Genomic DNA, 24,458 nt, shown 5'->3' with positions numbered 1-24,458 from the left:
TAGCATTAAGAAGCAGGCATTTCCTTTATTGCAGCGCTGGGTGTCAGGAGGATAGTTCCTCAAATCAGGCACCCCTAATGCTGGTTCTCTTGTCATATTTATACACAAATGTTACAAAGATTACAAAGTGGTACACTCCCCGTTCCAATAATTGGTTCATATTTCTTCGCTTAGTATGCAAACTAGAACGCATGCTCAGTTCTGTTCTCCGCCTCTATCTTTTGAGTAGGTGGTATAATTTGGATAGGGGGCTTATGGGTCGGTGGTCGTGGGGACCCTGGCCCAAATTACCTTTCCCCTAGTTTCTCAGTATTTCAGTGTTGGTAACTGTTTGCTATATGCCTCAGAAAGATAAGGATGTTGCTGGAGGCAATTAATGTCCTCCCTTTCTGCAAAGTATGTACATAAGGACCCTGAAGTGTCTTGTAGCTCCTCCTTTTTCTCATGATGTGTAGCAGGTGCTCATTCTAAGAATTGTTAGCCTTCTACCTAAAGTAATAATGAATAGTTTCTTATCACACATAATACCAGTAGGCCTTCATTACAGGCCTTTCTTCTTGGCTACATTTTCTTATTATGTATAATATAAGCAGGCCTTCGTTACAGGCCTATCTTTTTGGCTACACTACTGCACCTGTGTTTTGTCACTAGGCATTTAAACTCTTGTATTGTAGCTTCACCAATCTTTCCTGTAACAAAATGTCTGCTGTAGCAGTTAAAAGCACTTTGCAGACTCGATTGAGAGATGAATGCTTGTCACCAACTGTAATGTTGAAAACTTATTGTTTGTGGAAGAAGGAATCAGACTGGTGCCAAGTGCTAGTGAGACACTGAAATGTAGGACTTCATGCTGACTTAAGTCACTTTATATTAAGTTCAGTTAAATATAAGTTGTACATAAGTTGTATATTGTAATCGCTTAAATCAAGCTGTGCTACTGAGACGCAAGAAAGTTGAACACATAAATACGTATATTATTTATACACCAAATCAACCACAGATGTAAATGCAACAGCCAGTGCCCTAAAAGCAATTAATGCTCTAGTACCGGCAGTTTTAAAACAGGCAAACTCGGGGCACTAAAACTCATGCTAACACCAATGATTTCTTTATAAGAAATGCCAGTTTTTAGAAACAAGAAAGGAAAACAACCGAACGTTTTTCAGCAGCAGTGCATGCATTCATTAGAATTGCTGTTCATAGGCAAGAGCTGCTTCCCTCCCGCCTCCCCAAAGCATTTGGGCAGCACTCGCAGCTGCTGATTGCTGTCAGAAACTTGAACGGGTAACCTCGGCCATGGCTGCCGACTCTGCCCTGCAGCTCCCCTGCATAGCCGGAGTCCCTGGCACACCAACAGCTCGGTGTAGCTCACACAGGGGCTGCAGCCCAGGTCTCTCTCCCCGGTCACGCCATCGCTGTGACCCCACTGCCATCTCAGGGGTCTCAAAGCCTTCCTCCTGCCCTGGCTGCCACGTCTCTTCGAGGTGCAGCCGTAGCACCCCGCCGACCTTGAAGCCAGCCCAGTGGAAAAAGTCGCTTCACAAGACTTCAGGGACAAGGCCGAGGTGGCTTTTCCGTCGGCTTCGCTTGCAGGCCTTAGGGATGCGATTTAGCTGCGGGAAGCCGGGTGTCGGTGCGCTGAAGCCGCCGTTGCCAGGCCTGAGGGAGGGCGGGAGCGGGCAGCGGGCAGGCCGCCCGGCGCGGCAGCTGAGGGGAGGAGCGACGTCTCTCGGTGGACCAGGGGGCGGTGAGGGTACTCGGCGCTGAGCGGGCTGTGGCGTCTGTCGGCGGTGCGGCCTGTGCAGAGGGTACGGGCGGCGGCGTGCTGGGGGGCCGTTGCGGGCTAGTGTGGGGGGCTGGTCGCGGTCTGGCGGAGGGTGTGAGTTTTGCTGCGAAGCGTGGCGTGTGGCGGCGGGGTGCAGGGGCTGGCAGCTGCTCGCCGGCAGGACTCCGTTCCGGGAGCCCGTGTGCCGCACCCCCGCCCGGAGGGTCGCGCGTTGTTCGGCGGAGCCCCAGGAGTGTGTTTGCCCCCGCGGCCAGGTGTGGAGGCAGGGCAGGGCAAGGCTAGGCTGCCTGCATGCCCTCCTCTCCGGGCCACCCGCGCAGCGAGGAAGGAGCCCGCCTGCAGGGGCTGGGGGCGGCCAGCTGGGGCCCCTGCCAGGGGGGCGAGAGGCGAGGCGTGTGACAGACCGGTCATTGCTCCGGGAGCGTGCTTGAGTGTCCTGCGGCGCTGCTGGAGGGTCTTTGTCCAGGGGTTACCCCCCACTGGCTCCCCAGCGGCAGAGAGCCACGTCGGGCGGGGTGGGTGTGCGTGGAGGGGTTTTGTGGCTGGTGCTGGGTAGGAACCTGAAGAGGAATTGCTGTTTGGTGTTTAACTGTTAAAATCCGTTGGGGTAATTTGCCTTTTACCCAATTCCAACGCTCCTCCTAGCGCGGGTGGTGGAAGGAATGCTTTTTGAATCCAGGCTAGGCCTGAGTCCCAGGAAAAACCACAGGCTGGTGAGCAATTACAGTCTTAAGATGGTCTGGAGACGGAGTGGGGCTCGATGCTGTAGGGTCATTCTGCCTGAGCAGCCCCGTGTTCCTGGAACAAAGCATTGCAGGGAACTGCTCGGGGTCCACATCCCATCAGGAAGAACAGTTAAGATCTTGCAGCAGATGATGAGCTTGTTCTTACTTTCATTTACTTGTTTCTCACTGTGTCCTGGTTTTTGGCTGGGATAGAGTTAATTTTCACAAGAAGCTGGGAGGGGACACAGCCAGGACAGCTGACCCAAACTAGCTAAAGGGGTATTGATACCATGATGTCATGGCCAGTATAGAAAGGGAACTGGCCAGAGAGGAGGAGTTGATACTTGGGGACAGGCTGAGCATAGGGTAAGCAAACTGCATGGTGTGTCACTTGCTTTGTATATTCTTTTATTAGTACTGTTGTTGTTACTTTCCTCTTCCTTTGCTGTCCCAGTAAACTGTCCTTGTCCCTACCCAAACGTTTTACCTTTTTCTTCTAATTTGTCTCCCCATCCCACCAGGGCAGGAGTGAGCCAGCAGCCACGTGCTTAGCTGCTGGCTGGGGCTAAACCACGACATGCTGGAAGGCTGGTGCCTGAATTGTTTTGGACAAAATAGCATGATTTTTTAATGCAATGTTCACAGCAGTAGCTGTCACTCTGACAACTGCCTGGCTGAGGTCCAAGGAAGGTCCAATGTACTAGAACATAAAGTTTGTGATTTCTTTTCAGGCCCATTATTGCTATTCAGGAAAGATAATTTACCAACTTTGCTACTCTTTCATGACTCACTGCTTTACAAAGGGATATTCATTGCAGAGCAGTAACAGAGTCACCAAGTATTTTGCAACCCTGTGTAAGGCCCAAAGTCAGTCCTTAAGCAGTACAGTTCCAGGAAATCTTTTTCCTACCTGCGCAAAAAGCCTCAACCCTTGGCCAGTCCCCACAAGGAACTGTCATGGACAGGTTATGTTGGTACCTGGACTTTTTTCCACTGACTGTCTGCTCTTTTCCGCTTGGTCTGCTCTTCAGCTTTCCCAGCTGTTTGGAGTGGAACACTGAGCTGACACTGGCAAGCAGGGCTCTGACTGGGCTGGTACTTAGCAGCTCTGCCTCTCCTGTGGGGAGAGGTCAGGGGAGTTTGCTCTTTCTGCTTATGCTAGCCTGACCTTGTAATGTGTTTCCCAGCCTTGATCCCACATGCTGGAGGTTAAAGTGCTTGTCCAGGCTGTGAGGGGCCCAAATGCAGTTCTCTCTGATGGAGTAGAGTTGAGAAGATCGTCTAATTCCTGAGCATCAGGGAATGAAGTATTTTTGAAGTATGGAGGGTTGAGAGCTCTTTCACTTGGTATAGTGTAACTCACTCACTCATGGGAACTAGAAATGAAGCATAGGTCATGGTCTTCTGTGTGTAAGGTAGCTGTGATAAGGCACTTCTCTAAATGCATGCCTTACGCACTGCATTGCTGTTCAGGTGTTAGGAAGCTAGCTAGGCATCCAGCAGCTCTAGACTTGATGACAACTCTAAACCATAATCAAGTCATTAAGGCATAATCAAGTCTTTGTTATCAAGCACATATTTATATATCAGGAGAACTTCGTTAGAAGAGACTGAGGCATTTGGGGATATAGGCATTGCCAGGGCTAGGTGAAAGCTGAGCAGTGGTTTTGAAGACCTGTATTTTGGACTGGGACACCTCTGAGTCCAGGCCCTAGTAGAGCAATGGCTGTTCCTTATACGGCCTATTGAAGATACCACCCAACACAAAGGACTTCAGTGGAGAAGGCCAGGGATGCAGTCTCCCCTCTCACTGGTGTACTGTTTGTACCTCTTCATTGATGCCTTTGGGATTATGGCCAAAGTTTCCACTTTGTGGCTCAATTATGTACTGTGAAGTCTATGCAAGAATAAATAAGCCTGCCTGTAAACAGATAAAACCTTGGCCTAATGATGAAGCACTCAGTCTGTGACTCTGTCCCCTTATTAAATCTGCTTTGTTCTTCTGGGACCCATTAGTGATAAGAGTACAGCGTTAGCTTTGTTTCCAGCACCAGGCAAGCTCACATCAGTTGCCGGGTTCATACTATGGCATGTGACTGCCCTTGGAATTAGTGAAATTTGAAAGAATGACTTGTTTCATCCCAGTGCCATCATGTGGTGGGCTGACTTCAGCCCCCTACTGCTGGGGGCACTGACCAGGCCTTATCTGTCCAACAGAGGTCACGGTCTCATTTATTTGGTTTTGATTTTAAAGTTAAGTTTTCAGAACAAATAGGATGTAAATCTCTGTTACAGTTCAACTGTTGTTCATAAATTGGTTTTGAAGTCATCCACATTCTCTGTAACGGATATAGTGTGATTCGGCTAATGGTCAAAACAGAACTAGCTAGATATGGAAGACAACAGGCTTGGTGAAATATATGCTGGAATATATATTGCTGTTATAATCTCATATTCGTAAAGGCACAGCAGCATGGGGCTCTGAAACTTCATAATGAGAGATGTGTCTCAGGATTGGTGTTCTTGTGAAGCAATTAATTTGACAGTACACTTTCAAGTTTGGTATGACCTGGATGCTGTCATAAAACCCAACAACTTCTGAATAGATTGTATCACTGCAAGGTTAAGAATGTATTTATTCAGGAATACCCTACAACTCAGTTTTGGTTGTAAAACTCTAATGAGCTCTTAAAGCTGTGTTAATATTTTTAAAGATATGTATATGATTTAGTAGATGCTTATTACATTCTGTCATGATTCTTTTTTGAATTGATGCATATTCTCCTGGTAGTGTGTGCTTTTTCTTTTTTTTTCCCCACTAATCCACAGGAAACTTGGTTGAATCAGGCCCAAGTATCTAGGTCTTGATTGCCGTTCTACTTTCACATTCATCCAGCTGTGTGTAGTAGTTTGGAGTGGAACATTATAAATGCTAATTTAAAACATGCTCATCTTCTTGAATTTATCAGGAAGCAAGAATTCTCAAATCATGGCGGGGAAACCCAAGCTGCACTACACCAAGGGGAGGGGGAAGATGGAGTCAATCCGATGGCTGTTAGCAGCAGCTGGGGTTGAGGTCTGTATCTTTTTTCATAAGGTGATCAGATTAATCTGTGATCAAAATAAGTATTCTTTGGAAAGTTTTCCCAATTAGATTTACACTTAGAGATATGCACAACATCACATGTTGTGATGCAGAATACTTAGATTGAGTGATATACTCTCTCATGTTGTATTTATTTAATGTATTCCGTGAGCAACACTTGCCCAGTAAAAGGATTTTAACATACAAAGAGAATTGTTAAGTGTCATTTTTGAAATGTACTTTAAGCTGAGGAGATCTTAAATTGTTGCTACAGACCAAAACTGTGTATCTCTGACTTTTTCTGAATGCTCATTACTTCCCTGTGTCTCATGGTTGTTCTCAACTGACAGACAACGCTACCACATGAAAAACTTTAGAACATTATCTCCAAACAAAATACTTTTTGTTCTTTGGGTAGGATAAATCAGCACAGCTGCCCGGAAGGCAGTGGGGGGAGCTATCTAGATTAACATCAGGGGAAAACCATCCGAAGGCATCTTAATTTCTACATGCAGTTTTTGCTTCAGTATGGTGTTTTGAAACTATTTTCTCAGAAACTATTTATACTGCATTGGAAATAAAAGGCTTTTTTAATGGCGCTCACTTGTGAAAGTTGTGGACAGAGAAGCTGCAGAGCACAAGTGCTGAGGAAACAAAGATCTTGCCCTCATTCAAATGTCTTTCTTGCTTAAAAAAAAAAGCCAGCAGGGGGAAAGAGATAAATGCTGTGTAACAGAGGCATAACTTATTAAAAATTTCTCAGTATTTCATGTGGCATCAGCTGCTTTTAAGTGAATGATTTGATGTCTGTTAATTGTTTGTGCAGGCAAGTAGACTGGCCTTTATAATGAAGGAAGCTCCTTTTGCAGTGTAAAGCATTCTACATTACTGTGGGGTCGGGGACACGATAGTCCTTGGTTATTTGCTGGAGCAGAGATGAAGAATAGGAGTAGGGGTCAATGCAATCACAAGACGTAAGGGGAATAGTGTGGAACTCCCTTCCACTTCCCCATCGCCTTTGGAGTGACACAGTTGTTTTCTGTCTTTGCTTTTCAGTTTGAGGAAGAATTCATAGAAACGAAGGAAGACCTAGAGAAATTACGCAATGGTGAGTCTGTAAACTGTACCCTAAGCATAAATTCACACCAATATAACAAAAGGACAACAGATGAGATTTTTGTAAGACGTCCAATATGATGTGACCTGTAAAGAGAAGATTTAAGAGACCTGCTTGCTTGCAGATGCTTTCACCCCTTGGAATTGGAAATGTCTTCTGTTACCAGGTCTCTTTCTCAGATTCAGTGTAGCAGTCTGAGTAGTTTGCTGCTTTTTCTTCCCAAGATGGATCCCTGCTGTTTCAGCAAGTGCCCATGGTGGAGATGGATGGGATGAAGATGGTGCAGACCAGAGCCATCCTCAGCTACATAGCGGCAAAGTACAACCTCTATGGAAAAGACCTGAAGGAGAGAGCATGGTACAGTAACAGTGCATGCTATCCTTACTAATACTCTTCCATGATTTTTAATATTTATGGGAAGAATATTGCTGTGAAATATCTGCATGTAAAGGTGCATATACATCTGCCAGTGCTTTGTCTCCTCAGATCCAGGGATTGGGTGAATGGACTTTGCGATTGATAAAGGATTGTTAATTGTCAACATAGTGAGAATGGCCACCTTCGGGCTCATTTGATTTCACAGACACCAGAAGTGCATTCAGTTCCTGGGCAGCTGCAGGACCATAATACAATAAGAAAGGATAACTATGCTTTTTTTTTATCTTTAAATGAGAAAACAGTAGGAAAAACTACAGCTGTCTGCAAAAAATGAAGTGTGTTTAAGTGTTCTAATTTCCTTTTTTCAAAATGTAAAGAATCTTTCACAGTTGATTTAAAAAAAAACACATTCAGAGGCTTAATGCTGCTGAAAGTTAAACCAATATTTTCCTAATACTACTTTACTGTGTAGGCTGTGGATACTTTGCATTGTCATAACTAAAAGGATAATGGAAAGGCAAAAAACTTTATTTACTCTTTCTTTAAAAAAACCAAAAGTTCATGCAAAAGTTCAATTAAGTCCTTAAGCTAACTGACTACCAAAGGGTTTATTCTGTGATAATGGAGGGGCAACTCCAGAGATTGTGGGGTTTATTATGGCCTAGCATGTCTGAACTGGCAATTGGTAGCTGAATCCTTTCATGATTACACCTCAACACTATTTTTTTTTCTCTAGCGTGGTTTGCATATGTGGTCTTTTCTTCCACAGCACAGATGAATAGGTTGTCAATGGAGAACAGTGTGAACTCCACTTTAAATACGTTAGTTGCAAACTCTTCCTTACAGCTTGCTTGTTGCAGACACTGTGAGCCTATATATAAAGATCTGTGCTTTGAAAAAAACTGACCTGGAATCAAAGTGGAAGAACAAGAAAACAAACTAGTGTCTTGTGTTACATTCACTAGTAAGCATTTTACTCAGTGATCACTTCAGCATTGTATTTCAGGAAAATAACCAAAATAGAATGTTCAAATGATAAATGTGAAATAAAAATATTTGTTTCAGGATTGATATGTATGTGGAGGGAACAACAGATCTGATGGGAATGATCATGTATCTCCCTTTTCAACCAGCTGACACGAAAGAAAAGAATCTTGCCTTAATCATTGAACGAGCTACAACCAGGTACTTTCCTGTTTATGAAAAGGTAAGTGATAAATCACCAGTAGTCCACGAAGACAGTAAAGTCTTCCCTGTCCCTACACACCTGCTTGCTAGAAGGCATGTGACAGTTCAACTCTTGAACTGTACGATGGAGCCAGTATTCAGCAGTGTGAAAAGAAGGCCACGAAATAATATTCAGCTAGTTTCAGTACTGAGTATCTTTGCTGGCTTTTTTAAGACTCCTCAAAGAGCAAATCCAACTTTTTAAACCCAGCTTAGTGGCTGATAACTCCTAGCGTTTTGTATAAATGCACCATTTAAATACCTGTGCCAGCCTTCAGAACTTACTGCCTGGAAATGTAATATACTCTTGCTGTTCAACGTTAAATATAATTGTGCTTTATAATTAAGGACCTAATTCCGTGATCTTTCCCAAACTTAAATATTTTATACTTACATACTATTACTGTCTTTTTCTGAATCGCTATTCGGGCATCCTTAAATGTGCACAGAGAGGCTCTGCAAACAGGATGTATCCAGCTTAAAAGCATAAAGCAATTATTTACTGGCTAGCATGCACTGCAGTTACCTCTAATGAGCTATGAGGTAAAGCATTGGTATGCTTGCTGCCCCCGTAGAGCACATGAAGAGTCTTCCTGGCTAGGCAAGAGTTGGTCAGGAGGGGGTTGGTTGTTCTTTGTTTCTCCCTGGAACATAGCCTGGATGTTACCAAGTTGCCATTTTCTACCAACTTGCTGTTTGTTATGTTGTTTTCTTCTGTTTTTCCCTTTAGGATATTTTAATTTTTTTTGGTGTTAACATTTTCCTGTTTGAATTGAGCCAGCTGTGATCCTCATCTCGCTATCCTACTTCTGTTTGTAACTACTTTTTGTACCTTGTATGGTTGTACTTACACAGACTTTCTCACAGCGCTTTTTCAGAGCTTTTTCAGAGTCTCCTCCGAAGTCTGTGCCAAGGGTACAACGATGTGCTGTTTCAGAGCTGAGCTGTGTTTCTAGCTTGAATCCTTGTTCACTGGCAGCTGAAGTCCATTCAGAAAATACAGGACTTGATGCTATTTCTTGTGCCTCTTTATCAGAGCCTTAAATTGCACAAGCAAAACCCACAGAGGCTATCCTGTGAAAAAAAATTGCACATAAATGACATAAGCCAGCACTCCTGAAATCAGAGTTCATATAGATTCACTGCCAGACCAATGGAAGGCTGTGCTGAGAGACTGATTGCACACATTAATCTTTCAAAGATTTGAAGTCAACATTAAGTATTTAAATTATTAAAAATGAAAAAGCAAATTTAGACAGCAGTATTCTCCAAACCTGTGCCTAGGTGGGATACACTACCGTTATGATACATTTTAGTGTGTATACTCACTAGAGGAAAGTCTTTCAAATAATCCATGTTTACTTATGGTAAAGACACAGCTAAATGTTTCCATGATCTTAGCCTAGTTAATTTTGTTAGAATGATTAATAATTTTCCTTCTGTACCAGCTGTATAAGTTGTCCATTGACTTAGCTTAGCAGGGTTTGCAGTCCATGTGTCACACAGTCCTGGCAGAAAATATCCTTAGCTACGAGTGTTCACTTTAAATACCCAGTAGCCAGATACAGCAGCAAAAGGTTATATAAAGCACTGCTTCACAGAATCACAGAATGGCAGGGGTTGGAGGGTACCTCTGGAGACCATCTAGTCCACCCCCCCTGCTAAAGCAGGATCACCTAAAGCAGGTTGCACAGGATTGTGTCTAGGTGGGTGTCATGGTTTAGCCCCAGCCGGCAGCTGAGTACCACGCAGCCACTCACTCCCCCCCCCACCCAGTGGGATGGGGAGGAGAATGGGAAGGAAAAGGCAAGACCTGGTGGGTTGGTATAAGGACAGTTTACTGGGATAGCAAAGGGAGAGGGGAAGACAAAACAAAACGGTACTTAACAGAGTATACAAAACTGGTGATACACAATGCAGTTTCTCGCCCAAGGACCATACAACTCAGACCGCATGCTCAGACCTGTCCCGAAACCGGACTGTCCCCGAGCCACACGTCCTGGACCTGCTGCCACCCCTCCCTGGCTAGCCGCCCTTTTATGCTAAGCATGATGTCACATGGTATGGAATACCCCCTTTGGCTAGTTTGGGTCACCTGTCCTGTCTACGTCCCCTCCTAACTCCTTGTGCACCCCCAGCCATCCCACTGGCAAGGCGGTGCGAGAAGCAGAAAAGGCCTTGGCTCTGTGTAAACACTGCTCAACAACAACAGGTCTATGTAACAAAAACATCTCTGTACTATCAACGCTGTTTCCAGCGCAAATCCAAAACATAGCCCCATACTAGCTACTGTGAAGAAAATGAACCCTCTCATCTGAAACCAGGACAGTGGGTTTTGAATATCTCCAGAGAAGGAGACTCCACAGCCTCTCTGGGCAGCCTGTTCCAGTGCTCTGTCACCCTCAAAGTAAAGAAGTTTTTCCTTATATTGAGATGGAACTGCCTGTGTTCCAGTTTGTGCCTGTTGCCCCTTGTCCTGTTGCTGGGCACTGTTGAAAAGAGTCTAGTCCCTTCCTCTAGACATCCACCCTTTAGATATTTATAAGTATTGATGAGATCCCCTCTCAAGTCTGCTCTTTTCCAGACTAAGCAGACCCAGCTCCAGTCCCTTAATCATCTTTGCAGCCCTCCGCTGGACTCTCTCCAGTAGTTCCCTGTCTTTCTTGAACTGGGGAGCCCAGAACTGGACACAATATTCCAGATGTGGCCTCACCAGGGCAGAGTAGAGGGGGAGGATAACCTCACTCTTCTTCATGCACCCCAGGATACCATTGGTCTTCTTGGCCATAAGGGCACACTGCTGGCTCATGGAGAGCTTGTTGTCCACCAAGACCACCAGGTCCATCTCCATAGAGCTGGTTCCCAGCCGGCCAACCCCTAACCTGTACTGGTACCTGGAGTTGATCTTCCCTAAGCACAGGACCCTATACTTGCCCTTATTGGTTCTGATGCTCAGTTTGGGGGTTGCCATATGGCTTTGATAGACAAGGTGTGGAGCATTATAGCAAATAACTACGTGAAGGTATCAGCCTTGCCTCAGTCAGGTTACTGCCTCTTTTAAAGTAAAATTGGCAGATGGGACTGGAGAAGGAATCGGCTTCCAAAGTCACAGACTTGGTTTTAGTGCATGTTTGTTGTTTCAGTGCAGCACTAGAGTATATTGGGCACAGACACATTTCCTCCTTCTGCTTCTGCTACAAGGGTGGTAAGTCTTCAGGGAAAAGGTAGGCTGGAGAGCTGGTAAGTGCTCTGAAGCCGTGCTGCAACATTCACCACAACTTCTCTATTACAGCTCTTAGTATCTTGGGCGGGCTGTGATTCTTGCATCAGCAGTTCGGCATGGAAGTATCCTTCCATACAGGATAATGAGTGGAAAAGCTGTGTTCCTCCATTCCTGACCTGTTTCAAACTGTAATCAGCAATCTCACATTTTGCTGAAACATCTGGGAATTCACTTAATGGGTTTTTTTAGTTGTTTTTTTTTAATCAAAGTGCACTACAGGTAAACTGTTCTGACTACCTCTTATAGTTACTTGGATCCTGTTTCTCTTCTATGATTTAAGTCTTTCTTGTGGGACTGGACTTGCTACAGCTACCTGGTGCAGTAGGTTAGAGTGCGTGATAGGTCCATGCACACTGAAACATGAGTTCTGATTTATTTTTTTGTTGTGAGAATATCTATCACTTTCTAACTTTATAGATCCCTGCATGGCTTTGCTCTGCTGTGTATTTTTGTAGAAAACTGCCTGTAATTAAATGCCTAGATAAAAGTCGTACATCCTATATGACTTTTTTTATTCCTTCATATTTTGTAGGCCTTAAAAGACCATGGGCATGATTATCTTGTTGGCAACAAATTAAGCTGGGCAGACATCCATCTGCTGGAAGCCATTTTAATGGCAGAAGAATGTAAGCCTGATATACTCTCTGCATTCCCTCTGCTACAGGTTAGTAATCATCTGAGCTCAATATGGAATGTAACATACAAATGTCACTGCCTAGTTTTAAAAGCTAATTGATGTTTAAATATTTTGAACCATTGTACTATGTTATTGGCAGTTCTCTGGTCTACTTCTGTTGACCTCAGCAACCTGAACACGTGTGCTGCCTTGCTCCCAGAGCTGCTGGGGGCCCACCTTGCTCAAGCTCTATTTTTCCCAGCTGTTTTCAGCTGGCAGGAATTCACTTACTAGTGCTACCAGTTTGGTCCTGTAACAGCTACTTCCATGTCTTCAAACACAGCAATGAGCATCAGGAGGGGAAGTCTGTGGCCTGTCCTGTCTGCAGTTCCTGTCCTCCTCTTTTTGCTAGCAAAACTGTATTTTGAAGAAGTCATACACAAGAGCTGTTAAGTTTCTTATATCTTGTCTTCCATAGTGCTTTGAATTGAGGTATTCCTGTCCTTGCCTCTTTTTTGCCCAAATATATCTGCAGGATGTGGGTTCAGGCTGTGATTTTTTTCTTTTTCTTTTTCTTTTTTTCTTCCACCTTTGCCGGATGAATCTGAACTCTTTAATATTCATTTCTCCCATCCCCATCTGGGAAACCAAGGTAAACTTCATAGCACCAGCACTGCAGATCAGAATATTCATACATGGATTTTCCAGAAAGACTAATATGTTGTAACTGTGGTTTTGCCCTTTTTTTTTTTTAAAAGCAAAATGCTGAGTCACGAGCTGGCTATAAGGAGCTACTACCTTTCTCTGTTTAATAAGTATGTCTGAGAAGTAAAAATCCAAGTCACCTGATTTACAAGCTATAAAGGATGGAATTAAAATTTCTTGACTCTCATTGGCTTTACTGCTGCTTCTTACAGGCTTTTAAAGGAAGAACAAGCAATATTCCAACAATCAAAAAATTCTTGCAGCCTGGCAGCCAGAGGAAGCCACCAACAGATGAGAAGTTTGTTGCCATTGTGAGGAAAATATTCAATATCTAATCATGTAGCTGCTGAAGATAACATGAATGTAGTATATTACCAGAGCTGTGCCTTAGAAGTGCAAACTACGTAGATGTATTCTGTAGCTTGCATCATAGAGCCAGTCACGTGATAATCATTGAAACAGAGTACACGTTTAAATTGGACTAAAATACTGATTTGAACCTGTTGAGTCCAGAGAGTGGTATTTCATGGAGCAGTTATGTGAAATAAAATATCCTGATACTTGTTGCTTTTTTTTTTTAATTACAGTACATGCCTGGTAGGGTAAAATGTTTCAGCTGTAGCCTCCAGGATACTGTGGAAAGCAAGCCCTCCTTCCCCTTCCTCCCTCCATTTTAATAAACTGCAGAAGAGCCACTCCAGAAAAACAGGGAAATCGTTCAAATTCAGGCCTAGAAACTTTTGGTTTTGCTCTCTAGGTGGTCTCCTAGATTAAAGTTCATTGGTCTCCTGCTGTATTTCACTGTTGTCTCTGTACTTTCACAGCTGCAGATTAAAAAATAAAAATAAATAAATAAATAAATACTCATGATCCTCCTAAGTTTATGGGCAAGAAATGTGTTGTTGTAAGTAGTTGTAAAAGAACTGCACCAGCTGCTTACCTTTTCAGTAAAAGAGTTAATTTTTATCTCAACAGTACTTAAAGCATTCATTACTATTTCAAATTGATTGCCCGAATTTCATGGGAACCATTGCCGTCCTCTTTAAGAACACTGCCATTAACTGTTGTTCTTCCTTGCAGTTAGTTGTTTTTCTCAGTAGGGGCTCAAACTGATTCGGCAGAGAAAATGGTCCACCAGTGTAGATGCGGAATTGCTGCCCAGCAAAGTTACCTCATTTTCTGACCTGTGCATAAGAAGAGCCACATAATGTATCTCAGAGGTACAAAGCAGAAATGACCCAATCACCCAGACATTCCCCAGGTTAGTTCCTAATAGTTTTACATTAACATTACCTAGATAGCTGGAAGCAGTAGTTTGCAATGCCCACCGTACTACACAAGTTTCAGTGAGCTACACCTCTCCTCCTAACAAGTGCTATGATCACTGAACCATCAGAGACTGGCACAGGGCATCACCTTTGCATTTTGTGAGTCCTCAGTCCCATGGGGATACACTGGACTTGCTGAGAACACTACTTGTTTGGCAGGATTCACCTTGTCTACGAATATCCAAATCAGCACTGGTCACCCAACCCTGTTCTGGTACAGGCAGTTCAATTCCTCTGACGTGCCTTGAAGTTCTATTTCAGAATGAAATGAACCACATCCTATGTGTTCAGCTGTGATCCCACTCTGAAATCCGTAACATTCCAGCTCCATCACCTGTAAGTCTGGCAATGCCTGGAGGTGACTGATACCAACGTTTGTTAGCAAAAGATTCCCGAGCTGGAGGTTGTAGGTTGGGGGGATTTTTGCCTTTTTTTTTTTTTTTTTTTTAATATGTCAGTTGTGCCTTAGACATCTGAGCTGCTCACAACACCTTATCACCACCTAAGCCCCTGCCAAGAACAATACCTTGGTATTCCACTGACGGCTTTGCGCAACCCTGACATCTGATATATGACAGCCTTTATAAGCAAACTCTGCATGAAAAACATGAAAAGCAGCAAAAATTTCTCTTTATCTTCAATAGTGCACTCGCCCATATTCAGTTTCCTAATGATATGCTGCAAATTCCTGTGCACCAGAAGATAGTCGTAGCCAAGCTTTCAGACCCAGGGAATACTTAATTATTTTCTGTGCAAACCAAAGCAACTTCAACCCCTGAATAGTTTATGTCTGAGTAGTCTCCTTTGCTTGTGAGGAGGAGTTCAGCAAGATCATCTGTGTAAGACCACAACAGCAAACCTGTTAGAGTATTGAGACTGAGAGTTTAGAACCTATTTGTGCAAGGTGGTGAACTTTCCTCACCTGTGGTTTGTGTCAGTGGGAATTTACAACATGGTACGTGTTTTAAACTGGCAGTGAGTACAGAGCAGATCACTAGACTCTTCCATTGACAAGATGGCTCACTAGTCTGCATAAAAAACTGAGAAGCTTTGAACAGTTTACATTTTATTTGAACACTGGTAACAGTTTTTACATTTACAACCAGTGGAACAAGATACGTGTGTTTAAAGGGAAGGTAGGTTTTCTAGTGCAACACAGTACAGGCCTGTACCTTTATTGATTAGTAATTGACAATATGATTAGAGTTGATTACTTAATCTCAGAAGCTACAAAATTCTGGTTCAATACAATATACCTTTTTAGGATAAACATGTATTTATATATATTCTTCTCTCAGAGATACAGTGTAAGACAAACCCAATTTCTTGGGGTGCTCAGCACCCCTGAATGAGATTAAACTTAGAAAGAAAGATCCTTTGAGTTAACAGGCTGCTTAAACAGATCAAAATATATCCTCAACAAAACATTTGGTTTAGTTTTTAAAAAAAGCTTGCAAAATATCAGCAAATGTCAATAATCAAACACCATGCAATGTAAGACTTGTGTTCAAGCTTGTCTTTCAAGTATGGAGAGCTTGCCTGTTTGTTTGGTGGGCGTGGCAGTCATACTTGGGCTCCAAGTTGCTCAATTCTCCTACAGCAGCATAAAAACAAGCCTCAAAATCATCAAAAGGCTGAAAAAAAACCAACCACAGAACAAAACCATAAATATGGTTGTGCATGAACAGTGAAACTGATCATTAAATAACAGCAGAATCATAAATAGGTGACACTAGAGCCTCTAGTAAGCAATCTTTCAGAATGTGTAAATCTACAGCCTCAGTGTCTGCTGAAACACATGTTCTATCTAGGCTTGAAGAACGGTCCAAAATGGAAAATAACATCTTCCAGTTTAAATCCCGATTCTTAAATAGTGCACCTAGACAATCTGCATCTGATTTTTTCCTCCTTGTATGTATTTGGAGTAAGAGTTAATGGAGTTACATTAAATCTGGCAACAATGAAGCAACATTCTTCCTTCACAAGACATAGATTCTGACTTCCAGTTGAAAAATGTTTTGAGTTAAAGACTCACTGGGAAAAAAAAAAAGGTTTTATATACTCTGTAACTTAATTCCAAAATAATAAGTGTAGAAAATTATTTCTTCCAGAATGCCAAAATAAACAGCAGCACTAAAGCAGTCAGAATGGTTAGAAACATCATAATTTGCAGCAATATTGACCAAAGTTCTTAGGTCAGGTCAAAAACGTCCTAGTTTTCAAAGGTGCTGAGCTTCCAGCAGTTTTGAACGCAGCACTTCTAAACCAAAAGGTTGGTCTTTAAGATGCCTGTGCTGGATGAAATTAGATGACAAAATTTTACGTGTATGTGTTTGAAAACACTGAGGCTTACCTCAGGTTCTTCTAAGAGCCTTATCAATATGCATTAATTTATTGATTTAATTGCAGATATCTCTTTCCTTTGCTGAGAAAGTCACTCCATATCAGACATATCTGCCTGGTAGGATGAAAAAGCTGTTCACTGTGACCTCCAAACTAATTTCACTTAAACCGTATAGTTGCTGGACAAAAGTAACTTCCCCTGATACTGGCTTGAATCAGATGTCGAGTGGCAACTATTTGAAAATCAGTGAAATCTTTACATTAAGATCCTCAATATAAGTTTACCTCAGGCATGCTACTAGTCCGGCTGGCATTAATTTCTTGGACCTCTTGAACCTCATTCCCATTATAATGGTCAAAAGAAAAGCTGAAACTGTAAAAGACAATTCAATATATTTATGTTCTCACTTCTCCCAGTGGACTATTCAGGAACATGGAGAGTTATCAAAGGTCATTGCTTTGTTTTGCTATGAACTGTAATTTAATAAAACATTAGATCAGCGATATGGGTCTATAAACACATTCTTGCTTTTCCAAAACACACTACTATGATTTATTTCAGCTGCAAATAAGGTTTCCAGTTGCAGCAAAATGCTAAATCCTATTCCAGATACCAAGGTTGTCAGACAGTGATTTGTATTGCCCCGTATCTATATTCACGGGGGTACGAATAAAGTTGGAAGAATCCTCATCATAACAGTGACATGTATGCTGAATTACAGGAATAGTGTCTCATAAATCCCACCACCCTAGATCATTGGAGCTGTCTTCTTACTAACTATTCAAGGAGCTAGAGCATCCAACTTTATCTATTTCCTTTTTAGAACATTAGCTCTTTACTTCCTAAGCCTTAAAAACTTGTGACTTGTTTTTGCTGCACAATAATGACTATCAACATCTCCTTCACCGTGACTACAAGTTCCTTTGTTTCCTTTTGCTACAAGGGAACCATCCTTGTCTGTGACAAGAGGTGGGCAGCCCATCAGGGCAACAAATACAGTGTAAGCAGCAGAGAACAAACATCATGGGAAGGAATCACATCATCTTCCTTTTACCTAAAAATGGAGGTAGCAATGAACTGATCAGGCATGGGGATTTCATATCGAACTAGTGGCTGCAGAGTGCTATATAAATGAGAAGGTTAATGAAAATACATAAAACTCTGCTAAGACAGCTAGCTTCATTAAAGAGCTGTGACCTGAAATGCTTCCCAAAAGTGGGGAGAGAGGCAGGACTTCTCATGAGCAGCTGGGCTTTAGCACTCTTGCAGCCAAAGCAATGGCAGTTTCACAAATCTCTTCCCTTTTTTATGGGGCAGTTATACCATCTGGCTAATCCTCTTCAAACTCCACTGTCTCCTCCTGTAGACAGTCCTGTGCTCACACGTGTCAAGAATTAAACTCATGCCAGTATTACACAACGAGCTCTGACAGTTACAAGTGTCTTACAAAACTCTACCAGTTATGCATGTGCTCTCATTAAAGATATCCTGCAAAAAAAAATTATGCTCCATTATCCATTGTTCTTATTTTCTGGTCCTATAGCCTTGATCCTCTCAGGAATGTCTGAAGAGTGGACTATTCCACAGTATGTGTCTTGCCAGAGCCCTAAGTATATTTAGAATTAACCACAAGCTACAAAGCATGTTCACTCTGTAATGTTCTTTTTTCCAGTTACTAGTATCTGGGTTTTCACATGTGCCAGCGAGTTTTTAAGATGTTCAACTTCTAGACCTGATTTTCAAAAGTGCTAGATATTCACTGTTTCACCTGAAATCAGTTAAATAAATCCAATAAATCAAGTCAAATTAAATTCAGTAAATCAGATTCAGATTAGAAATTCAATAAATCAGGTGCATCAACTGGCACTCTGAATAGCACTGACTGTTGCATACTGAAGTCTGAATTTCTACACCTACTCCAAATGCATAAAAATGCATTGAAGTATTCAAGAAAGCACACAGTTAATTTCAGAGGGAGTGGGAAAATGCCTGAAAGAATAATTTATAAAACAAGAAAGGAAATTTGCCTAGGGTATCTGTATGCTACGTATTCTTTGTATGTAGGACAAGTTACAAGAACCCTACTATCAAGATCTTGTACTAACACATTACCTACATTATTGTAGGATACTCTTGCGTAGGTGATAAATAATACAGATTACTATGGGTTTGGAGGGGGATTTTTTTTTTTTTTTTAATTTCCTAACCTTTTAAAGGTTTGTGTACTTGCTTCATTTTACATTGCAATTTACTGGTTTGTAAGTTCAGAGCAGTCAATTTCTTCCATGCACTTAATTTCCTTTTCATTTCTGCTGTAGTTGCTTTTGCCACTTTGGCACCTTAGGTGCAAGTGAAAACATTTTGATTTTCTACAAAAACAATACACATTTATTACGGACAGCCTTTATTATTCTGAAAATAGCAGATAGAGCAGCCACCAAAGGTTTTTAGGGTGTGGGCCTGCAGATGTTTGTGTCTAACTCTCCCTTCCTTTGAAGTCTTCCTACTGAGTTCTTTCTTCATTTGAGCTATGTGTGTATCTCAAAGCCAGAAGACACCCTCTTCCAGACTGAGATACATCAGCCTGGAAGAGACTGAAACCAGCCTGAATGGTTGGCCCTGGCAGAGCACTTAGTATGAATATTTCCTAATTCATTGCAGACAAAAATTACCCTGGTTAGGTCAGACCACCGTCTTTGTTTCATTCAGCACAGGTGGACCTTGAAGAGGCCACCCATTCCAAGACAAGGTTAAACATATATTTAGGTTTTAAGCAATCCGAACATCACTTTGTATACATTCTGAACTAAGACTGCTTTAAAAAGTCTTTGTTCTTTTTACTCTACCTAATCAGAGCTTTCTAAGGCATGTGTAGGGTACTGTATCTCATCTGTATTGCTATAATTTCTATTCAATTAGTAATACATATTTCTCCAGATGAGAGAAAGCTGTCACGTGCCTACACCTACATGGAATGCACAACACTGGCAATATTTTAGTGTATCTGATGTCAACAAGCAGATCAGTGGAAATTTTGTATTAGTCCTTTCAAAATCAACAAATTAGGAAATAGGCAATATTTACTAAGTTTTAATTAGTCTTCCCTTCCACAAATTCTGTATCCAAATTAGTGATTTAAGTGACCCATAAATGTACAATACCATATGCTGCTTAAAAGCATGTCACAGCGAATGATTACAAATTTACATATACTAAAGGCTGTGTCTTCATTCCAAAAAAGGGGTTTTTTAACAGTGGGGTAACTTAATCTGAGGAAGGTCATGGTGGCAAAACTGGAATATCCAATTTTAGGCCATCTAGGAGATCAGGTATGCCATTACCACTTTCACAAAAGAAATCAGTTGGTACAAACGTACTTTGCTAACAACGTATTCAACTTGGTTTTTTTTTTTTTTTTAAATGGAAGTTTTTACAGCTGTAGCTGGTGTAAAGCACAAAGCTAGGATGAACACTGTACCATAAATTCTAATTAAGTTCAGAAAAAGTGAGCGTGTACTCACACAATCTGGATTAAATGTATTTTAAATGCATTTCTGCATGTGAAACCACAGCCTAAGCCACCTTTGCTAAAACGACGAGTGAGACAAGCTCCCAACAGCTCTTATTGCAAATCAGTTGTGTGACATAAATGTCCCACTTAGAGGCTGTAGTTCCTTACCTCCATGAGGGTTTCATGGCAAACTTCCTAATGTGACAATTATTGCATAATTTGTATCCCATCTGTCTTAGCAGCAGATGAAAAACACTAAGTCAAACTATTTGTTTAACTGAGAGCTAAGGATACATGCCATTATGCAAGACTGGATCCCACACCTACTTTACTGCTCAAATTACATTCTAATCTGTAGCTCAAATGATTTTATTCCAGTACTCTGTCATGTTTCTCAACTGGATTTCACAATATTTGCAGTGTTAGGTAACCATCTAATAAAAGGAGGTGCTGCCAGGTGGTAACACACACCTGCTGGGTTTGTGTGAATGATCTGCTTTATCTTGCAAATGGTTCCTCATTTAAGCTCTTGAATTTTGCAAGCTAAGTTGAAGTGTCTAACTCTATTTAAAAATAACATTTAAATGAAAGCAATGCTCAAAATTGAATGTAAGAGAGACTTCTACATGCAGTTCTGGAAACTGCTTGGTTTTGTTGGTGGGGTTTTTTTTTTGGTTTTGTGTTTACTATAGTAAAGCACTTACACAATGATATCTTCACATTTCTCGGATCACGTGTTATGCAGTAAGCTCCATAACCAGCCACAGAACCAAAGGTGAGACCAGCAGCTAAAGAGATTTTACTTCCTGCAAAAAAACATTCAAGTGTTATTTCTCAATGCAATGTCTTTAAGCTCAATCTTTACACAGTAGTTCTCTCTCTATACAGTATCATCCAAATATTTAAAAAATATGACCGATTTTGCTGCAGTGCAGCTAGCTCACCCAGTGTGAATAGAGACATAATATTTATGTAACTGAGTCATTCTCTTGCATGGCATTAGGGGCAAAGTTAACTGAATTAGAGGGAGATGATGAGGATCTAGTAATACTTGCAATTTGGGAAAAATAATCTTTGAAGCACAAACCTAAACTTGGCTATTTTCTCCACCATACATACCTTTGGAAGCATCTTTGTAATTTCTCTGCCCTAACTGTTGATTGTAACTATATCTTACAGCACTTGGGAGTCTCCAAAAATGGCAGAAATGTGTCAATCTGTACAAAGGGTAAATTGGACAACAAATGTAGTCATAAGACTTTCAGTCTGACATCAGTCCTGGACAAAAAAAATGGTATCACCAACATCACATTTAATTAATAAAGAATTTTAAAAGTTAAAACAATTAGATGACAATGAAGATGAAAATATGGCTTTTAAAAGTACCTTGACATGTTCTTTCAGTGCTATTACAAAACTGGTTCATAAAGCCCAGAGTTTCAGTAATATACCTGGGTTTCTGAATAGGCAAGTGACTTGGTAGCATATGATAAAAGTGTAGAATCAGCACAGCAGGCATTATCTGGATTAAGCTGATCCCAAAATGTTTATAAATGAAGAATCCAGATTCCCAGATGTCATTTAGCTCACTGTTATACTGAATATTTTTAATTAAGAATTTGCAAGAAAACAGAAATCATTACCAATTAAAAAAATAAACTAGATTTGCCACGAGGACTGACCAACTATTAAAGAGTGAAGAAAACAAGTGAATGGGATAGTCAGTGAGCGCAGCTGTGTGCAAACAAAAAATACAGTGAGTGTTTTCAGAAAGTGAGATACAAAGCCACATCTCTAAAAGCAAAGCATATGCACGCTGCGCAGGGAGCCAGTGACCCTAAATCACAATAATAGGGATGGATAATGGCCACAGTGAAGTCGACTGCAGGGATGTGCAGTTTGTGGGCGAGCTAACCGGGACCAGCCTGGAGATCCTGCCTGTTCTCGGTACCACTGCGACCTCTGCTGTGCTTGGCTCAGGCAGGGTGCTGTGAGCTGGAAAGGACTGTGAAAATGACTGAAATAGGGAAAATGTGCTTTATAGCACATGATAACCTAAAAGCTGATTATCTCAGAGTGAAAATACACAACTCTAACAGTATGAGATAATTAACTACCAAAGCAGAACACCTAAATAAAGGGTTTTCTTTCCAGTGTACATCTGGAAATTTCAGAATCTAGCCTGGATGCCTCTGTAGAAAATAAGCTTTAATGAAAGAGCATCTACTGTGCTCAACGCAGGAATGATTAAAGGAAATGAGAAGGCCCAAAATACATCGAAGGTCAAAGATAACATGACAGCCCCTTTTTGCCCTGAAAACAGACTCATCAATTAGCTTAACAGAAAGAAGCGACCACTTAAATGCATTAAGCTGACTCAAGTAAATCTCATGAGACTCAGCTCATTTATAGCAGCATAGGATGGATTTAAGATGCAGTCGTGTTCATTACAGCGAAGTTTTCATGTCTCACATCAATTCTTTTTTTACAAAGCGTAGTGGAAAGCAAACTCAAATGCTTCATTTATAAACCCTGCTGTCCCAGCGTTTACCTTTACGAGTGTATCCTACAACACCTCCAACAGCCAACATTGCAGCGTATGCAAAACCAATCCAGTCAATAGCCATGGCCCCAACTCTAGAGAAGAAAACACATTGCAACTGAAGACAAACAAGTTCCTCCCTCCTGGTAAAAAAACCCCAACATTACTTAAAGTGTTCTAAATAACACTACACTCTCCTAAGTCGTATTTAGCTACTGTGTCAAGACATTCCAATGGTGAAGGTGTGTTTATTGGCTATTGTATCATCTTTTCACTAACTGCTGCCCTTCCTTACACCTCAGTATATAGGTCTACTGTATTTCCATTAGGGGAAATGGGTATTTTGGGGGATGTATTTGGCATGGATTTTTCCCAGTCAAAAAATACATGCATGCAAACAAAAAGCTTGACACCATCCTAAGTATCAGATTTGTACGGCTGATGTGGACATACCCTATGGATACATACAGGTCTTCTAAGGGCACAGTTTAGTGCCCTTTCGACTGGGCTGTACTTAGTGCACTTTGAGCAGGATGCCACAGGTTCTGCAACACCAGGCAAAAATAGGAATTTTCAGAGTCTATTCGAAGTTTCCAAACAGAAACCTAGGCCATCTTCAGGAAGCCATACATACAGCAGCTCTGCCCTATCGCTGTCTATGCCCCTTTTGTCTCACCTTTAGATTTTGATATGCTCTCCAGTTAGGCTTCTGTCCTCCAAAAAGCATTTAAGTTACTGTTGTAATACTGCTCCCTACTTCCCCAGCTGTGCTTTGCAAAGACACAAGTGGCAGTGGTTTGCAGCCCCGCAACACTATGGCCTCTCTCCCACCACCCCGTGGGATATACTTTTTCTCCTTCCCACCCAGTGGGATATACTTTTTTCCATCTCCCAAATTAAGTGCACATCACTTAATTAAGTGCACACTTCTTTTTACGTGAGAAGGGGGTGTCCTTAGTAAGAGTGTTAAAGGGGTGGCAGGAAAGACATCATTCCATGTCAAGCCTTTAATATTTAAGTCAGCAACTCACAACGAGCTCCTGACAGCTGTAACCCCCTCAGAATGACAGATGGTTTTAGGGGCACCCCCATAAAGGAGGTCTGCGGAGGCCAGCCTCAAAGCCCGGCCTTTGATCCACCCGGCCTTCGTGGCCTAGGCAGGCGGGCCGAGGCCGGGCGCGGCCAGCCGCTCTCCCTCCGGTGGGGGACTTCCACTTCCAGCCCCGGGCCCACCGGGCCTCCCCCCGCCGCCCGCCTCTCCCCACGCTTCCCCCGCCTCCGCTCCGCGTAGCCCCGCACTCGCTTCCCCCGCCCCCCCGCGGCGGAGCTCCCGCCAGAAGGCGGGTGGCTGCGGTGGTGGTGGGGACCTCACCATCCTCCCTGCAGCCCGCTCGCCCTCAGCCGCCCCCGCCGCGGCTCAACCCCGCTGACACGGCACCCCTCCGCCACTCCACCGTACCTCGTCCCGCCGCACCGTGCCCGCCCCGCCGCCCTCCGACCTCCCCCGGCCCCGCCTCCTGCGCCCGGCGGGCACCGTGAGGCGTTGCGGGGCCTGTGCCTCGGTCCCGCCGAGCCAACCTTCCTCGGCCTTTGGCCCTCGTCGGGCCGGGGTGAAGGGGAAAGAGGGCGCCTGCCGCCATGATGGCGGCGCCACGCCGGGGCACGGCCGCGCTGCCTTATGCGGAGCTGCTTGCCGGGGGGGGAGCGGCCGTTTTTGTGCACTGGGCTGAGGCGGGGAGACAAGCCCCGGTCAGCGCGGGGCAGCGGGGCTTTGCACCGTGTTTGTCGGGACCGCTCAGCGGCAGCGCCCA

General features: G+C 42.8%; 2 protein-coding genes across 4 annotated transcripts; one reads left to right on the top strand and one right to left on the bottom strand.

Moving 5' to 3' along the window:
- The first annotated feature begins 1,359 nt into the window (after positions 1–1,359).
- On the top strand, positions 1,360–15,686 carry LOC104630174 (glutathione S-transferase). 2 transcript variants are annotated; one of them, XM_075747343.1, is made up of 7 exons: positions 1,360–1,565; positions 5,481–5,587; positions 6,653–6,704; positions 6,938–7,070; positions 8,157–8,298; positions 12,134–12,265; positions 13,135–15,686. In XM_075747343.1, exons 2-7 carry the CDS (start codon positions 5,501–5,503, stop codon positions 13,255–13,257), a joined length of 669 nt encoding a protein of 222 aa, XP_075603458.1. In that variant the 5' UTR covers positions 1,360–1,565; positions 5,481–5,500; the 3' UTR covers positions 13,258–15,686. The 2 variants fall into 2 exon arrangements, with proteins under 2 accessions (XP_075603458.1, XP_075603457.1); XM_075747342.1 differs by lacking the exon at positions 1,360–1,565 and adding an exon at positions 1,680–1,808.
- TMEM14A (transmembrane protein 14A) lies at positions 15,300–24,458 on the bottom strand. Of its 2 annotated transcripts, none has more exons than XM_075747347.1 (5): positions 24,107–24,458; positions 22,657–22,742; positions 20,810–20,911; positions 16,879–16,966; positions 15,300–15,884 (listed from the first exon to the last, which is right to left on the bottom strand). In XM_075747347.1, the coding sequence occupies exons 2-5, from the start codon at positions 22,730–22,732 to the stop codon at positions 15,845–15,847; spliced, it is 306 nt and encodes a 101-aa protein (XP_075603462.1). In that variant the 5' UTR covers positions 22,733–22,742; positions 24,107–24,458; the 3' UTR covers positions 15,300–15,844. The 2 variants fall into 2 exon arrangements, with proteins under 2 accessions (XP_075603462.1, XP_075603461.1); XM_075747346.1 differs by lacking the exon at positions 24,107–24,458 and adding an exon at positions 23,324–23,471.

The sequence above is a fragment of the Balearica regulorum genome, chromosome 3 (genome assembly GCF_011004875.1).
Source record: "Balearica regulorum gibbericeps isolate bBalReg1 chromosome 3, bBalReg1.pri, whole genome shotgun sequence".
NCBI classification, from domain to species: domain Eukaryota; kingdom Metazoa; phylum Chordata; class Aves; order Gruiformes; family Gruidae; genus Balearica; species Balearica regulorum.
The sequence above is the reverse complement of the archived record's forward strand: the minus strand, read 5'-3'. Positions and strand labels throughout refer to the sequence as shown.

Coding starts and splice junctions, on each gene's coding strand:
- LOC104630174 (XM_075747343.1), top strand. CDS start 5,501: ATGGCGGGGAAACCCAAGCTGCACTACACCAAGGGGAGGGGGAAGATG. Junction 5,588..6,652: donor TAGCAGCAGCTGGGGTTGAG/GTCTGTATCTTT, acceptor TTTGCTTTTCAG/TTTGAGGAAGAATTCATAGA. Junction 7,071..8,156: donor GACCTGAAGGAGAGAGCATG/GTACAGTAACAG, acceptor TATTTGTTTCAG/GATTGATATGTATGTGGAGG.
- TMEM14A (XM_075747347.1), bottom strand. CDS start 22,732: ATGGCTATTGACTGGATTGGTTTTGCATACGCTGCAATGTTGGCTGTT. Junction 20,912..22,656: donor TGTAGGATACACTCGTAAAG/GTAAACGCTGGG, acceptor GTTTTTTTGCAG/GAAGTAAAATCTCTTTAGCT. Junction 16,967..20,809: donor AAATGTGAAGATATCATTGT/GTAAGTGCTTTA, acceptor TGTCTTTTACAG/TTTCAGCTTTTCTTTTGACC.